This window comes from Lutra lutra, chromosome 9, assembly GCF_902655055.1.
Source record: "Lutra lutra chromosome 9, mLutLut1.2, whole genome shotgun sequence".
NCBI classification, from domain to species: Eukaryota; Metazoa; Chordata; class Mammalia; order Carnivora; family Mustelidae; genus Lutra; species Lutra lutra.
The window spans coordinates 94,752,800-94,766,709 of NC_062286.1; the positions used below are offsets into that span (position 1 = coordinate 94,752,800).

Here is a 13,910-nt window from a genome sequence, read left to right on the forward strand (position 1 = left end):
AGACCATAACCCTTCTCCTGAATTCAAGATGGTATAGCTACTTCAGTTTGCCTGACCATCTTTGGAATTTTCTTATCTGTGTGGGCTCCCCATACAGACAAAATTAAATTTGATTTTCTCCTGTAAATCTATCTTGTCAATTTGATTCTTAGTTCAGCTAGAAAGATCTAGAAGGGGACAGGAAATTCTCATTCCCTGACATGGTAATTTCAATTCTAGGAAGAAAATAATCCAAAATATGTACCGAGGCTGTTTTTTCCTATAATAGTGTGTATCCTATTATTACTCATTTTAGGGGGAAAAAAAAAAAGCCTGTGAACTACCTAAAGGTCTAGAGTTAGAAAGTTAAGCTATGGAATAACTAATTGAATAGTTACTAATAAATATGATTGATTGATTGATAACTTATTTATTAATAGCTAACTTTAGCAACTTAGACATGTAGTTGCTAGAGCTTTCCCAGATGATTTAACACATGAAAATGTTCATGACAGGGGCACCTGGGTGGCTCAATGGGTTAAGCCTCTACCTTCAGCTCAGGTCATTGTCTCAGGGTCCTTGGATCAAGCCCCGAATCCGCAGCATAGGGCTCTCTGCTCCCTGCTCTCTCTCTCTCTGCCTGCCTCTCTGCCTACTTGTGATCTCTGTCAAATAAATGAATAAAATCTTAAAAAAAAAAAAGAAAGAAAGAAAATGTTCATGACATAATGACGATGCAGAAAAGCAGCATTGAATTACAATCATCACATGAGATGGGCGTGGTCAACTGTGCATTCAGTGAATACAGGTCCAGGGACACACACGCACAGAATCCATATTCTTTATACTTTTCTTTGTGTTCTCATTTGTTTTTATACTAAATACATTGTGCTCATTGGATTAAAATATAAATTCTTATTTTCAAATATGGGGGAGAGTTGCATAAATCTGCTGTTTTTCAAAATCATGTTTTCCTCACCTCGTGGTGCTGACTTTTTTCCAAAAATTAAAAATAGCTTGGGGGGGTGGGCGAAGGAAGGAGAAGGAGGGAGGGAGGAAAGGAGGAAAGCAGGGGAGGGAAGATGAGGAGACGGGAGGAAGCTGTTTCAAGTTAAAAAGGAAAAAGAAAGAGAAACTGAAGCAACCATTCTAAGTAATCAAGGGCTGCCCTCCTCAGTGTGGCAGCCAGGCCTCATTCCTGTGCCTCAGACTTTCCTAAGACTTCCAGAGGAGACTCCCCGTGCCAACCAGGCAAACCTTGCTTTATCCTGTTTCCCAGTCACCGCATCCTTCAAACTGGAGGTCTGCAGCACTCTTGCCTGGAGCAAGTCTGTTGGAGCCATTTTCCCACAGCATTTGCTCCCTTCATGTCTCCGTGTTACATTTTGGTGATTCTCACAATAGTTCAAACTTTTTCATTATGATCAGACTCATTATGATGATCTTTGATTAGTGATCTTTGATGTTACTGCTGGAGCCTGAAGATGTGGCTGAGTTGTTGTAATCTCATGATAAAACTTTCACACTTGCTTCTTACAGATGAGCCAGGAGAGTGGTTTCTTGGGATGGGATCTACTCCTGGTAAAGATGCTGCGAAGATTGCTGAAATGACAACAAAAGACTTATAATATGACATGAATTTAGTTGATAAAGCAACGGCAGGGTTTGAGAGATTGACTCCACTTCTGAAAGTTCTACTGTGGATAAAATGCAATCTAACAGCATCGCGTGCTACAGAGAAATCATTTGTGAAAGTAGGATGGACATCGATGCAGCAGACTTAATTGCTGTCTTACTTTATGAAATTCCCAGCCTCCAGCAACCATCATCCTCATCAGTCATCGGCCACCAACATGGAGGCAAGACCCTTCACCAGCAAAAAGATAGACTCATGAAAGCTCAGAAGACAATTAATAATCTTTGCAACAAAGTATTTTTTTACTAAGGTACATGCATTATGTTTAGCTATGATGCTGTTGCACACTTAATAGACTACAGTATAGTGGAAACAAATTTTATATGCACTGGAAAACCAAAAAAAAAAAGAAAGACAAAAATCATTTGACCCACTTTATTTTGTTATTTGCTTTATTGTGGTGGTTTGGAACCAAAATTATAAACTAATCTACAGTGAAAAATAAAATAAAATCACTGCAGCTATTGTCTCTAGGGATAAGGGCCCAAAATGACTGGGAAGGAGAATGAAGGAACTTTCTGGTTGACGGTCATGTTCTGTACCTGACAGGGGATAAGTTACACAGGGCTACACATTTGTCAAAATTAAGTAAATGTACACTTAAGATTTGTGCATTTTACTATAGGTAAATTTTACAACAAATGAAAAAGTCTATAAATAAATGTTGTCCTCTAGTTCATGTTATGCATGCTTAAGCATTTAGAGGTGAGATTATACTGATGTCTTTACCTTATTTTGGAATGCATGAAAATAAGAGGGGTTGATGGATGAATAGAGAATAGACAGGTGAATAGACATATGATAAATAAGTAAAGTACAATATTAATGCTAGAATCCAGGTGGTAGGAATATGGATGATGGAGATCAAATTCTAACTTTGTTGCACATTTGAACATGATCATAATACAATGACAGGGAAAATGCATTGCCCTCCCAACCTCCCCACCTCCCCTCGGCCCTTCCCTCCCCTCCCCTCCCCTCCCCTCCCCATCTGCCCTTCCACATCTCGCCTCCCTTTCTTCCTCCCCTCCAGTATCATAGGCCCCTTGGCTCCTACTTGGCAACAGTATTTTCACTAAGCTCCAGTCAAACCAGTGATAGCACAGAGCACTGGCCTGGCTGGGTCCCAGTGCTAAAGATACATTATTCTGACATTTACTAAAATGTTAAGACTTTATTCAATACTATTGCAATAGGGATCACAATTATCCAAACAGGAGGGAAACACCAAGCTCAACTCTGAAGACAACAAAAACTAAATGGGGATTTACAGCCAAGGCGGGACAGTGGTGGTAAATTCTTGCTACACTGACCTAACAAGACTCTCGCAAAGAACTAAACATTAAAACTGGGGACAATGAACTTAACCAGATGTCAAGTTTGGGGGATTCTCACTAGGACAGGGTTAGCAGGCCAGCTGGGCAGGGACAAGCCTCGGCAAGGCCCAAGCTTAGTGGAGAGACAGCTTGGAGGAACATCACTAAAGCTCAGCCAGTTCTTGTCACTAGGTCCAGCTCCTCTGTGAGTGGCAGGAAGGGAAACCAAGGGACAGAAGAGGACAGGGCTGCCCTCAGTGGCCTCAGAGGTCAAGATCCAGCACCCAGTGCACCAGTTCCAATGTTATCCCAGGCAGGAAGAACAATCCCTCCTCTGCCCTGCGCCAATTGGTAAATGAATTGGAACTCAATTGCACAAACACTGAGAGGAAAGGCAGAGCAATAACCTCACCATGAATTAGAAAAGGAAACTGACCATACTGCAGAAATGTCAAGGGTGTTGCTCAACTTGACTCAGATCCGTCTTATTTTCCTTACCGCCAGGACTGTAGCCCAGAGAGACTTCAGAGCACCCAGCTGCACAAGCAACTGGCCTATGTCCCTGGATGTCCTCTCCCAGCCCCCACCCCCTTGGCTGAGGTGCTGCAGACACCCGAGCTGCTCCGGTCAGTGTGCTGCTGTGAAAGTAAAGGGTATTGTAAAGCAGTGGGGATTGTTTACACGGTGGACCCTGGGCAAAAGCTTCCAAAAGATTCTCTTATGCAAATGTAAAACAGATAGTGACCACTGTACTCTCTCTTGCCTCCTTCTATGGGGGCTGCCAACAGGCTTACCTGTGAGTATCAGTTTCATAATGACATGGCATCAATCCCTATCAGAGCCCTAAGTACTTTACACCAAGGTTTAAGCGCAAGTTTTAGAAGCCCAAATGTTCAGACACTCCATTCTGGGTCAACTTGATATAATCACTTGCTACTACAGGCAACGTTTTATGCACTTGGTCACTTATTTATTATAGCATTATTGAATATCTGCTTATTATTTATTACAGAGAACGTCTGTCACTCTCTCGCTTAATTTCTTTCTCTACTACTCAGATCATGGGATCAACAGCCACATGAGCAGCCTTGTGGAAACAGGGTTTTTCCCTTCATCTGGCAGAAGAGAAACATGCTCGCCTCCTGGACACATGTGCTCTTTTCTCCACAGTGCATGGGTGCTGGAAGCCCCTTGCCTCAGTCTTGAGCTTACTATTTCTGTCTAGGTCTCTGCTAGCTTATACTTGAAGCTGCGGGCTACCGATGAGGGCTGCTCCATCATTTTAAACCAGGTTGAAGAATCACCACTGCCACCTGCTCATCTCTGTGGGTTCTGACTCCTAGACACTGTTATTAACAAAGAAGCCCACCTCTCCAAATCTGTTACATTTACCCAAGGTCATTCAAATGACTGGGGCAGATGTGCAGCCTTTCAGTTCTTACCTGATACACTGCAGGATGCCCTGGTATCTTCGGTAGGTACCCTCTGTTAGGGTTAGGGATGTGGCACATGTCAGAGTCCTAACAGAGAATTACGAATAGGCAGTGTGTAACCAACATGCAGCGGCATGTGTCAAGACACAACTCTCCACCACACTCACTTCAGCCATCATGCTCGTTATTTGGTGCCCTGCACTTCCTTCCCATGAGGGGACAGAAGATAAGAGGATCCCTTACATTTCAGCCTACCCTCTGTGTGACATACCCTCCTAAGATGGAAGCTCCAGCTGTCCTTCGTGGGTGGAGAAACCACAATTAGAACCAATCCCCACTTCCTGCTCAGAAGTACCTGGCCAGGGGGCACCTGGTTGGCTCAGTTGGCTAAACCTCTGCCTTTGGCTCTGGTCATGATCTCAGGATCCTAGGATCAAGCCCTGTGTCTGGCTCTCTGCTCAGTGGGTCATCTGCTTCTCCCTCTCATTCTTTCTCTGGCTCTCTCTCAAATAAATGAATAAAATCTTTGAAAAAGAAGGAGAAGGAGGAGGAGAAGGAGAAGAAGAGGAGGAAGAAGAAGAAGAAGAAGAAGTGGTAGTAGTAGTAGGACTAGTAGTACCTGGCCAGGGGAAGTCCTCTCTTACCCTCCTCTGTGTATCTCCTCCTTTCTGTATAACTAAAACAGTCTTTGCCCACTCACTTTTGCAGCTATATTAGAGCACAGGCCTACACAGTCCTGAGCTGGGTGCTCTGTTAGCCCACCTGGTACCCAGCTACCATGTGTTCTTAATGTCTCTCCCTAGTCTCAGCAGACCTCTTGTCTTGTAGGTTTTGGCTGAAATACCTGTGTTCTCCCTGACCATGTTAGGTAGCAACTCTCTCTATCAACCCCCTCTATTTCGCTTCCAACAGAGCACCTATCACTCATTAATGGTATTTACTGATCACTGCTCCCCACCCCCCACACACACACCCTAAACCTATGCAATATCACAGCCACCAGCTACACTTGGCCATGGGGTGCTTGAAATGGGACCAGTCTGAATGGACACTTGCTGTGTGTGTAAAACGTACACACAGGATTCCAAGTACTTAGCACATACACAAAAGACATAAAAATATCTCATTAAACAATTGCTTGTATATGTTGAAATAATATTTTGGATATACTGGGTTAAATAAAAAATGTTAAACTCACTCTCACCTATGTCTTCTTCCTTTTAATCTACTAGAAAAAGCAAAGTCACACATGGTTCACATTGCATCTCCATTGGGCAGTTGCCCTGTGACAACAAGTCCAAGGCTCACTAGCCCATTCTTCATGTACAGGCTGGAGACCTCGTGGCTAAGCAGAAGTTCCAGAAAGGTTTGTTGGTTGAATAAATAAATGAGTTGTAAAAAAGAGAACCCGAAGATCTTTTCCCAAATAAAGGTTAACTCATCTATGTTTTTGCAAAAGAACTCCCCAGAACAGAGCGCAGTCTTCCTTAGCTTCTGAAACCTACCTCCTACTCTGGGGATTCCTACACTTAGACCCAAGGCTCAACACTCAAGAAGCCCAGAGCGCTACTTCTCCTTTCTCCTACAAGCACTGCAGGCCCTGGGAGGAGTGACACCTTCTACACTGGACTGGACTTGGGAACGCACCACCAGCGCCTGATTAGGACTGGCGAGGAGGCGCCAGACTCAGGGCACCGCCAGAGGAGATGGGGAGGACGCACTCCTCTGGGGCGGAGAAGCTGGGGAGCGTGGCTGGGGGAGGCAAGAACCGCTCACAGCAGAGGGGCGGGACTTAGATGGGAGACGCCGGGAAGGGGGCGGAGCTTGGAGGAGGGACAAAGAGACTGACCTGCGGAAATAAGGCCCAGAGATGGGAGAGTGGGGGCACCGACTCAGAACAGAGGGCTGGAACTGGGAGGGAGGAGCTGGGTTAGGGGAGCACAAGGAGCAGAAGTAGGACCTCGGAGGAAGGGCAGGACTTCCGCGGGGGCCGGATAAGGTCCTGGGGAGGGGCGGGCGGGGGAGGAAGAGGCGGGGCCGGGGTGGGTCCGGAGCCCCGAGGGCGGGGCTGGGGGAATAAAATCGCGGCGGCGAAGCTGGGTGTAGCTCGCAGCTGCTGGATCACCGCCTGCTGAGCTTCACTCGCCTCGGAGCACACCATGGCCGGGCACCTCCGCACCCCGCTGCTCCTGCTGGCCGCCCTGGCCCTGGCTGTGGCCTTGGGTCCCGGGGCAAGCAGGAAAAATGGCAAGTCTCCAATGGTGGGCGGCCTGTTGGACGCCGACGTCAACGAGGAGGGCGTGCAGCAGGCGCTGAACTTCGCCCTCAGCGAGTACAACAAGGCGAGCAACGACGCGTACCACAGCCGCGCAATGCGCGTGGTGCGCGTCCGCAAGCAGGTGCGTACCCCCGGGTGCCGCGGGCCAGGCTGTGGGAGCGGGGCGGCCCTGAGCTCGGGGCGCAGCCGCCCGTCATCCCCAGCCCGGCCCCTACCGGTCCGCCCAGCATCTGGGAGGGATCAGTCTCCGAGCCCCTAGAGGTTGGGTGGAGACTGCGGACGCTCCCTTGCTCCTCAGCGGGCGGTGTCCCTGGTCTTTCTGGTCGCCCATAGCCTGCCCTACGCATGCCTGTCACCCGGAGTGCCTGGGTCCCAGCTGGCACAGCGGGTCATCCCCATGGCCTTCATTTGTGTTTTCAAACTCCATCCTGGCCAGAGGCAGCGGTGTGGAGGTCAGGGCACCATGCAGTTCCCTTACTTTCGCGCCCAGCGTCTGGGGATCCTGAGGCTCTGTGAGCTGTCAAATAAATGACGGGCGAGGGAAAAAAGGACCCCACACCTGATTGCCCCCCTGGCCCTGCCACTAAATGATTTTTTAAGCACTTTTGTAACTTTTAATTTCAAACTTACAAAGCAGTAGCAAAAATAGTGCATAAAAGCCTTGTAGATTCTGCGCCTAGTTTCTTTATATGTTAAAGATTTTGCCATTTTGCTTTACACGGGTCACATATGTGTGTGTACGGGGATATATTTATTTGTTCCTGAGTCTTTGGAGAGTTAACACCTCAGTGTGTATTTCGTAGAAACAAGGGTGTTTTCCGACATACCCACAATAACGCTTTGGAAATCAGAACCAACCCTGACACAGTTACCAGATGCATAACCCATACTCAGATGTCACTGATTGTCCCACTGATGTCCGTTATAGCCCAAGACTGCCAGGCCATGTGCTGCAACCACTGTCCTGCAACTTTCTTTACTCTGGAGCAGCCCCTCCTTCTATGAACTTGACATTTCTGGAGGATCCAGCCAGTCCTGGTGCATACTGGGTCTCAGTTTGGGTTTCTCCAGGGAAACCTGAAAGTGATTGGGGTGATTCAGAAGAGGCCCGTTCTCCTCCAAGCCTCCTCTCAACAGGTGCCACTAAACTAACCTAGCCTCCTTATCCTCAATCTGCAAGAGTTTGGGGCCCATACCAAACATCCTCCCTGAGCACCCAGAGGCTGTCAGCAAACACAGATGGGTCGATGAGCTGGCCTGTGATACTCAGTGCATCTCAGAGCAGAGGGTCAGGCATATGAATTCAAACTGGTCCAGACATGCTGGTGGAAAGGCCCCTGGAGTGTTACTTCCCTCCACAGGGCACGTCCATGGAGCAGCCTCTCATGTAGGCCATCATACTCCCTACCCCAGTATGGCCCCACCATCACCAACACCCAAAGGATAAGGTGGGTGAACTGCTCCTGACCCCCGCTTCTGCCAGCCTGTCCTGGAATTCTGGTATGCTTCTATCCTATATTTTCAGGTGTAAAAGACAGGTGTGTGATACACTTCAGAATACTCCCATAAAAAATCACAGTTAAGGGGGCGCCTGGGTGTCTCAGTCGTTAAGCATCTGCCTTCAGCTCAGGTCACAATCCCGGAGTCCTGAGATCGAGCCCCACATTGGGCTTCCTGCTCAGTGGGGACTCTGCTTCTCCCTCTCCTACTCTCCACTGCTTGTGTTCCCTCTCTAGCTGTGTCTGTCTCTATCAAATAAATAAATGCAATCTTTAAACACACACACACACACACACACACACACACACTTAAGGACGTTTGGGTGGCTCAGTTAAGCATCTGCCTTTGGCTCAGGTCATGATCCCAGGGTCCTGGGCTTGAGCCCCACATCGAGCTACCTGCTTGGCCTGAAGACTGCTTCTCTCTCTACTTCTGCCTGCAGCTACCCCTGCTTGTGCACTCTCTCTGTCAAATAAATAAATTTAAAATTCTTTAAAAAAAAAAAATGATACTAAAAAGGTAGGCATTCCAGGGGCAGTGTCTTAATTAGCCTAAAACATGTGTGCATGTGTGTGTGTGTATGAGCACACGGATGCATGAGAGAAAGGCTCTCATTTCCTATTGTGAAATGAGGGAATACATAAACCTTTGCTACACTGCAGAAATGTGAAGATCTATAGGGTTGACCCTATTAATTGGATTTAGCTTAAGTGTATAACAACTGTCTTCCTGAGCCAGACCCACTCTGCTCCAGCACAGAGCCCTGGCTGTGTGCTCAGACCCAGCCCTGGCTCCCGGCACTGGAGAGTTTATTACTCAACACTCATGCTGGTCCCTGGCTTCCACTTTCCGTCTCCTGCTTCTCCTCCTGCCAGGATGCCTGAGACCTTCTGGAGCCCTTCTTTGAACAAGTTACAAGGAGGGTCTGGGCCCAGTTGCTGGACCGGCCTTCAGAAGGTGGCTTTGGTTTTCTGGGACACCTGAAAGGTAACCCAGGCCTCCCACTGTGGTGGCTTCTGGTAGTCACGCAGGGGAGAGGGGGGAACCTAAGTTGCTGATCCTAAAGACTTGTCTGCCGTGTTTGAAAAGTCAGATGGTGAGTGGACCAGCCCTCAGAAGGTACCTTTGGTTTTCTGGGATACCTGCTTTGACAGCCGTGAATTCTGGCATAAGGGCTTAGTAGCAGAAGGTACCCGTGTACGAAATTGGTCAGTATTGTAAACAGGTTATGTTCTTGACATGTGCAGGTCGTGGCTGGGATGAACTACTTCTTGGAGGTGGAGATCGGACGAACCAGATGCACAAAGTCTCAGCCCAACTTGGACAGCTGTCCCTTTCATGACCAGCCACACCTGATGATGGTATTTGCCTGTGGGGCGCATGGTGTGTGAGTGCTGGGGGTGTGGGTGTGCGTGTGTCAGGGTCCGTGGGGGAAGGGCGTATGTGTGTGCACATGACCAGTTTGAGTTTCTGAGTGGGTTTTAGCTGGTGAATTGGGGCACCATGTGCTGTGTGGGTTGTGGCCTATGGGATAAGGAGCAGCTACGGGGAAAGAGATGAACCCTTAATCCCCTGCTGGGGAAAGAGATGAACCCTTAATCCCAGCCTCAGCCACCTGAACAGATTAGAGGGAATTAGAGGTCTGTAAGCAGCCCAGATCCTCTGGTCTTGCCCTGCTCACCAAATACTAGTCTCTCTCATAGGGAAGGCCTTGGGGTTGGGGGGGCACACTCTCCCCATAGCTACCCCATTCTGTGTCTTTACGTATTTCAGAACTCTGATCCTAGCCCCTTGATCCTTCCTGCTGCACCTGTCTTAGTGCTGGCCCACTGGAGGTGCAGGGTACCTGGGGGCAGCACCCTGTCCCTCAGGGGCTCTGATCTTGCACAGGCTGCTCCTTAAAGGGATGTGCAAGGGGATGAGTTTGTGGGATACTGCTGGTTGGAGTCAGGGGGCAGGATCTTATGTCTTGGACTTACGGGGTGGGTAGGGCGAATGAGAGGTCACTGCCAACCCCTGTTTGTTGTTCTGGGCATCAGCAGGGTGGGGACTGAGAATCCCACCACCACCCTTCCTCACCCCCACTTCTGACACCTTGAGGCTGGGCATGTTCCTTTTCCATTGCAACCCTAACTATCCTTCTCTCTTCCCTTTCACAGAAAACGCTCTGCTCTTTCCAGATATACACTGTCCCCTGGCTGGGCAAGACCTCCTTGGTGAAGTCCAGCTGCCAGAAGGCATAGAGGACCCTGTGACAGACTGGGCCACTCAACCCCCTTTCTCCCACCCCCACCCCCTTGTAGAGCTCCTAACCTTTAGAAGGTTGGTTTTGTCCAAGTGACACCCCCTCAGTGTGCTAGTCCCAAGGGGCAAATGGAGAATTATTCTGGGACATTTTTTGAACAGCTAAGCAACTGTAACTCCTTTAATTCCTTTCCAAATGCACCAGGATGCAGTACATGTATTCTGTTCTATCTCAATAAAAAGTAACATCAGCTACTTCTTGAGTTATTTATTGTCTTGGAAATATATACAGAAGGGTCTGGGTCATGCCTTTAAGAGCTCTCCCACTGACTATAGAGGCCAGACAAGGAGCAGAGAACTGACAGGTTCCTGGAGGAAGTCAGGGGTGCATGCTGCCACTTTGGGGATGACTGAGAAAGGAGCAGGCTGGGAACCCAGGCCTCCCACTATGATGGCTTCTGGAAGTCATGCAGGGGAGAAGAAGGGACCTAAGCTGCTGATCCTAAAGATGAGGCTGCTGTGTTTGAAAAGAAGTCAGATGGTGAGTGGACTGGACAGGAGAGAGGGGTCGTATGGAACCCATAGCCCAGGGCCACCCTAAGCAGAGCTCTACCAAGTCATTTCAGCCATATGTGCTGAGATCACACTCCTGGGCTGATTTTCACTGGTCAAGTTCTCTTTTTTTTTTTTTTAAAGATTTTACTTATTTATTTGACAGAGAGAGATCACAAGTAGGCAGAGAGAGAGAGAGAGGGAAGCAGGCTCCCTGCCGAGCAGAGAGCCCGATGTGGGACTCGATCCTAGGACCCTGAGATCATGACCTGAGCCGAAGGCAGCGGCTTAACCCACTGAGCCACCCAGGCACCCACTGGTCAAGTTCTTTAGAGACTAAATAAATAATGTTTTATGTCCGCTTCTTCAAAAGCCTGCAGGCACCTGCAGGTGACAAAGACAAAGTATATGGTGTGTATATAACTATTAGAGAAATACCCATCAGAATCAAGGTCAAGACAATCAGAACCGGAAGTGAAATAGACTGAAAACAACAGTTTCCAAGAAGTGGTTTCTAAAGTGTTTTACGGATTTGAGCCCTGCCTGTTTCCGGAGTCCCATTTAAAATCAGTCCTTGTGTATAGCTTCATGTAAGGGATGTAGAATTGAAACTATAAACAGGATTGACATAGAGTCGGCTTGCTGCTTATTCTGAAGTTTTGGAATTAATAACCATCATTCCGGAGATGAGTGGATACCTCAGAACTCCAGTAGGAAAGGTCCAGTCCTAAACAAAAGAGCTAAACACACACCCAGCCCCCTGTGCTGCCCTTGTAATAGCCATTCACTGCAGAGGGGTGAAGCCGTCTTACAGCACTGGTAGTGCTGGGGCCATGTGCCCCTCCTGCCCCATGGATGAAGCCTTATGACATGCTGCTCTGAACACAGAAGGTGAAATGACAAAGGGAACCCCCCGCCCCAAGATAGCCCCGAGTCCCAGCACTCCAGGAACAGCTGCTGTGCCAGGCAAAGGTGAACCCAGCACAACGCTGGGAAAGGGTGGGATGGGGACCCACCCTCCAGGTGGCTAGCTGGGACTAGCCCAGCAGGATTGTGTGCCTTGTCTCGTCTCATATTCACCATTATGAAAGAAGAGGCACGATTGCTGAGAGTCCTTCCAAATAGGGTCCACAGCAGGACGTGGAGGAAGTAGGGCCTGTGCACCACTGTCTTCGGTTTCAGTTCCCTGAGCATTGGTCAGTTGGAACTGTACCACCCGGAACACAGCCTTCCACTTATACTAAATATACTGTAACGCGTGTTTGCCAAATAGCCAATCATGTATGAGATAGTGTGAACTCTGCCAGCACCGAACAGTCTTTGAAAACAAGTCATGAAACCTTATGGGTTTTGCCTCCATAAACCTTAACTTGCATCTCCAAATTGGGGGCACACTTTGGATTTCAGAGGCCTCTGTGTCTCCTCAATCAGAACCTTTAAGACCCCAAATAAACACTCTGGCTGCCTGACAGTCTCTTCCTGATGGACACCATACTTAGCGGAAGGGATCAGGGTCAGAGAGACAAAGCACTGCCCCCAGGCCTTTCGAGGTGGAGTATGAGCCTGGACCTCATTCCTGCAAGGGTGCATGGACTTGGAGATGTGTTGGTGGGGGTTGGGGAAACCCTGGCAGAGCAGACAGGACAGAGAAGTGGTATCCTGGGACTAAGGCCTCCCGGCACAGTCTTTTCTACCTTGGTGAAAAAACTTGGGTTTATACAAACAACCAGCATGCAGGCACCACACCAAAATGCTGATTTCCTGCAAAGCCATCCTTTTGTGGACACATTCCCAATTCTCTTTTGCTTGTGGAAGTGGGAGGTAGGGAGTGGAGCTTGGCTTATCTGAAGCTCTCCACACCTCTCACCACTAGGCTTTGTGTCCCACAGCGCACACTACAGGGGTTCAGGTTGGTGCCACCCTGGGTGCCCCAAGGTAATGGTGGGCCTACAGATGCTATAAGCCTGGGGCTCTGGGTGAAGTGGTATGACTAAGGTGGCCCTGTGACCTGATGGCACGTAGACCACTGTGTCTACAGGTGGAATCAGAGCCCCAGCAACTTTTATCTGCATGATTTTTTAAATTTATTTTAAATGTATCATTTATGAAAATTACATAAATAGCTTTAGCATAGTGCTGGGCTCTGAATAAACACTAGGTTTTTGGTATTTTCTTCATTGATCTGATTACATATTGTGGTGCTTTAAACCCGGCCCCCATAATCTTTGACACTCCTTGCACTGAGAGGTGGGGTCTGTGAGCCGCATCTTGACTCCCGGTTGGGGAACATCATCGAAAAGGTGTGCCAGGATTAACCTGTGAGCTGGACCTGGGCACTTGGAGGCTCCTCACCCCCCTCCCCTGCCGTGGGAATGTGGGTTTCACTGGCTTTTTTTGCTCCCTGAGACAGCTCTAAGGACACAGTGGTATCCAAGGAGATAGTGATGTGGCGCTGAAACCATCCGAATGGTGTATGTGACTGACCCCAGTTACAGCCTCTTTTATAAACTTTAAAAATTTGGCAGATGAGTGAAGGGTCCATACAACTTGCTGCCACTTAAGAGAAGCCATGAGCCTTCCCTTTGCTTATGAAAACTGCCATTTATCAGCCTGGAGGGACCTGCTGCTTCTCACCCTCTCCCTGCCCTCTGAGTAGAGGGACAGTCGCAGATTATACCAAGGAAGCTCCCAAGAGGGCTGTGAACCACCACTCTACATGAGTTTGTGCAGGCTTCAAGAGAAGAGGGCAGAGGAAGTGACCTTGTGACCTCCAAGGCAGGGCCAGAGACAATCCCAGCTTCTGTCAGCATTCCTAGACACTTGCCTTACAGGACACCGGCATCCCTTTAAGGAGCCTGACTCCCCAGTATCTTTGTGTTGGAGATACCCCCCACCCTGCAGGTACCTGCTTG

The 13,910-nt window shown here is 48.5% G+C and overlaps 1 protein-coding gene and 1 long non-coding RNA gene across 3 annotated transcripts; one reads left to right on the forward strand and one right to left on the reverse strand.

The window, feature by feature from the left end:
- Nucleotides 1–817: 817 nt before the first annotated feature.
- On the reverse strand, nucleotides 818–6,143 carry LOC125109549 (uncharacterized). Of its 2 annotated transcripts, none has more exons than XR_007130274.1 (3): nucleotides 6,072–6,143; nucleotides 4,434–4,511; nucleotides 818–1,581 (listed from the first exon to the last, which is right to left on the reverse strand). It is a non-coding gene; the product is annotated as an uncharacterized LOC125109549 (long non-coding RNA). The 2 variants fall into 2 exon arrangements; XR_007130273.1 differs by lacking the exon at nucleotides 6,072–6,143 and adding an exon at nucleotides 5,629–6,042.
- A 358-nt stretch (nucleotides 6,144–6,501) lies between these two features.
- CST3 (cystatin C) lies at nucleotides 6,502–10,701 on the forward strand. The gene is made up of 3 exons (XM_047746591.1): nucleotides 6,502–6,823; nucleotides 9,450–9,563; nucleotides 10,362–10,701. Exons 1-3 carry the CDS (start codon nucleotides 6,584–6,586, stop codon nucleotides 10,443–10,445), a joined length of 438 nt encoding a protein of 145 aa, XP_047602547.1. The 5' UTR covers nucleotides 6,502–6,583; the 3' UTR covers nucleotides 10,446–10,701.
- The last annotated feature ends 3,209 nt before the right edge of the window (nucleotides 10,702–13,910 follow it).

What these genes read in the sequence shown, in the direction of transcription:
- CST3 (XM_047746591.1), top strand. Translation starts at nt 6,584, where the DNA reads ATGGCCGGGCACCTCCGCACCCCGCTGCTCCTGCTGGCCGCCCTGGCC. An exon ending in TGGTGCGCGTCCGCAAGCAG is followed by an intron (nt 6,824 to 9,449) that starts GTGCGTACCCCC and finishes TGACATGTGCAG; the next exon opens with GTCGTGGCTGGGATGAACTA. An exon ending in ACCAGCCACACCTGATGATG is followed by an intron (nt 9,564 to 10,361) that starts GTATTTGCCTGT and finishes TCCCTTTCACAG; the next exon opens with AAAACGCTCTGCTCTTTCCA.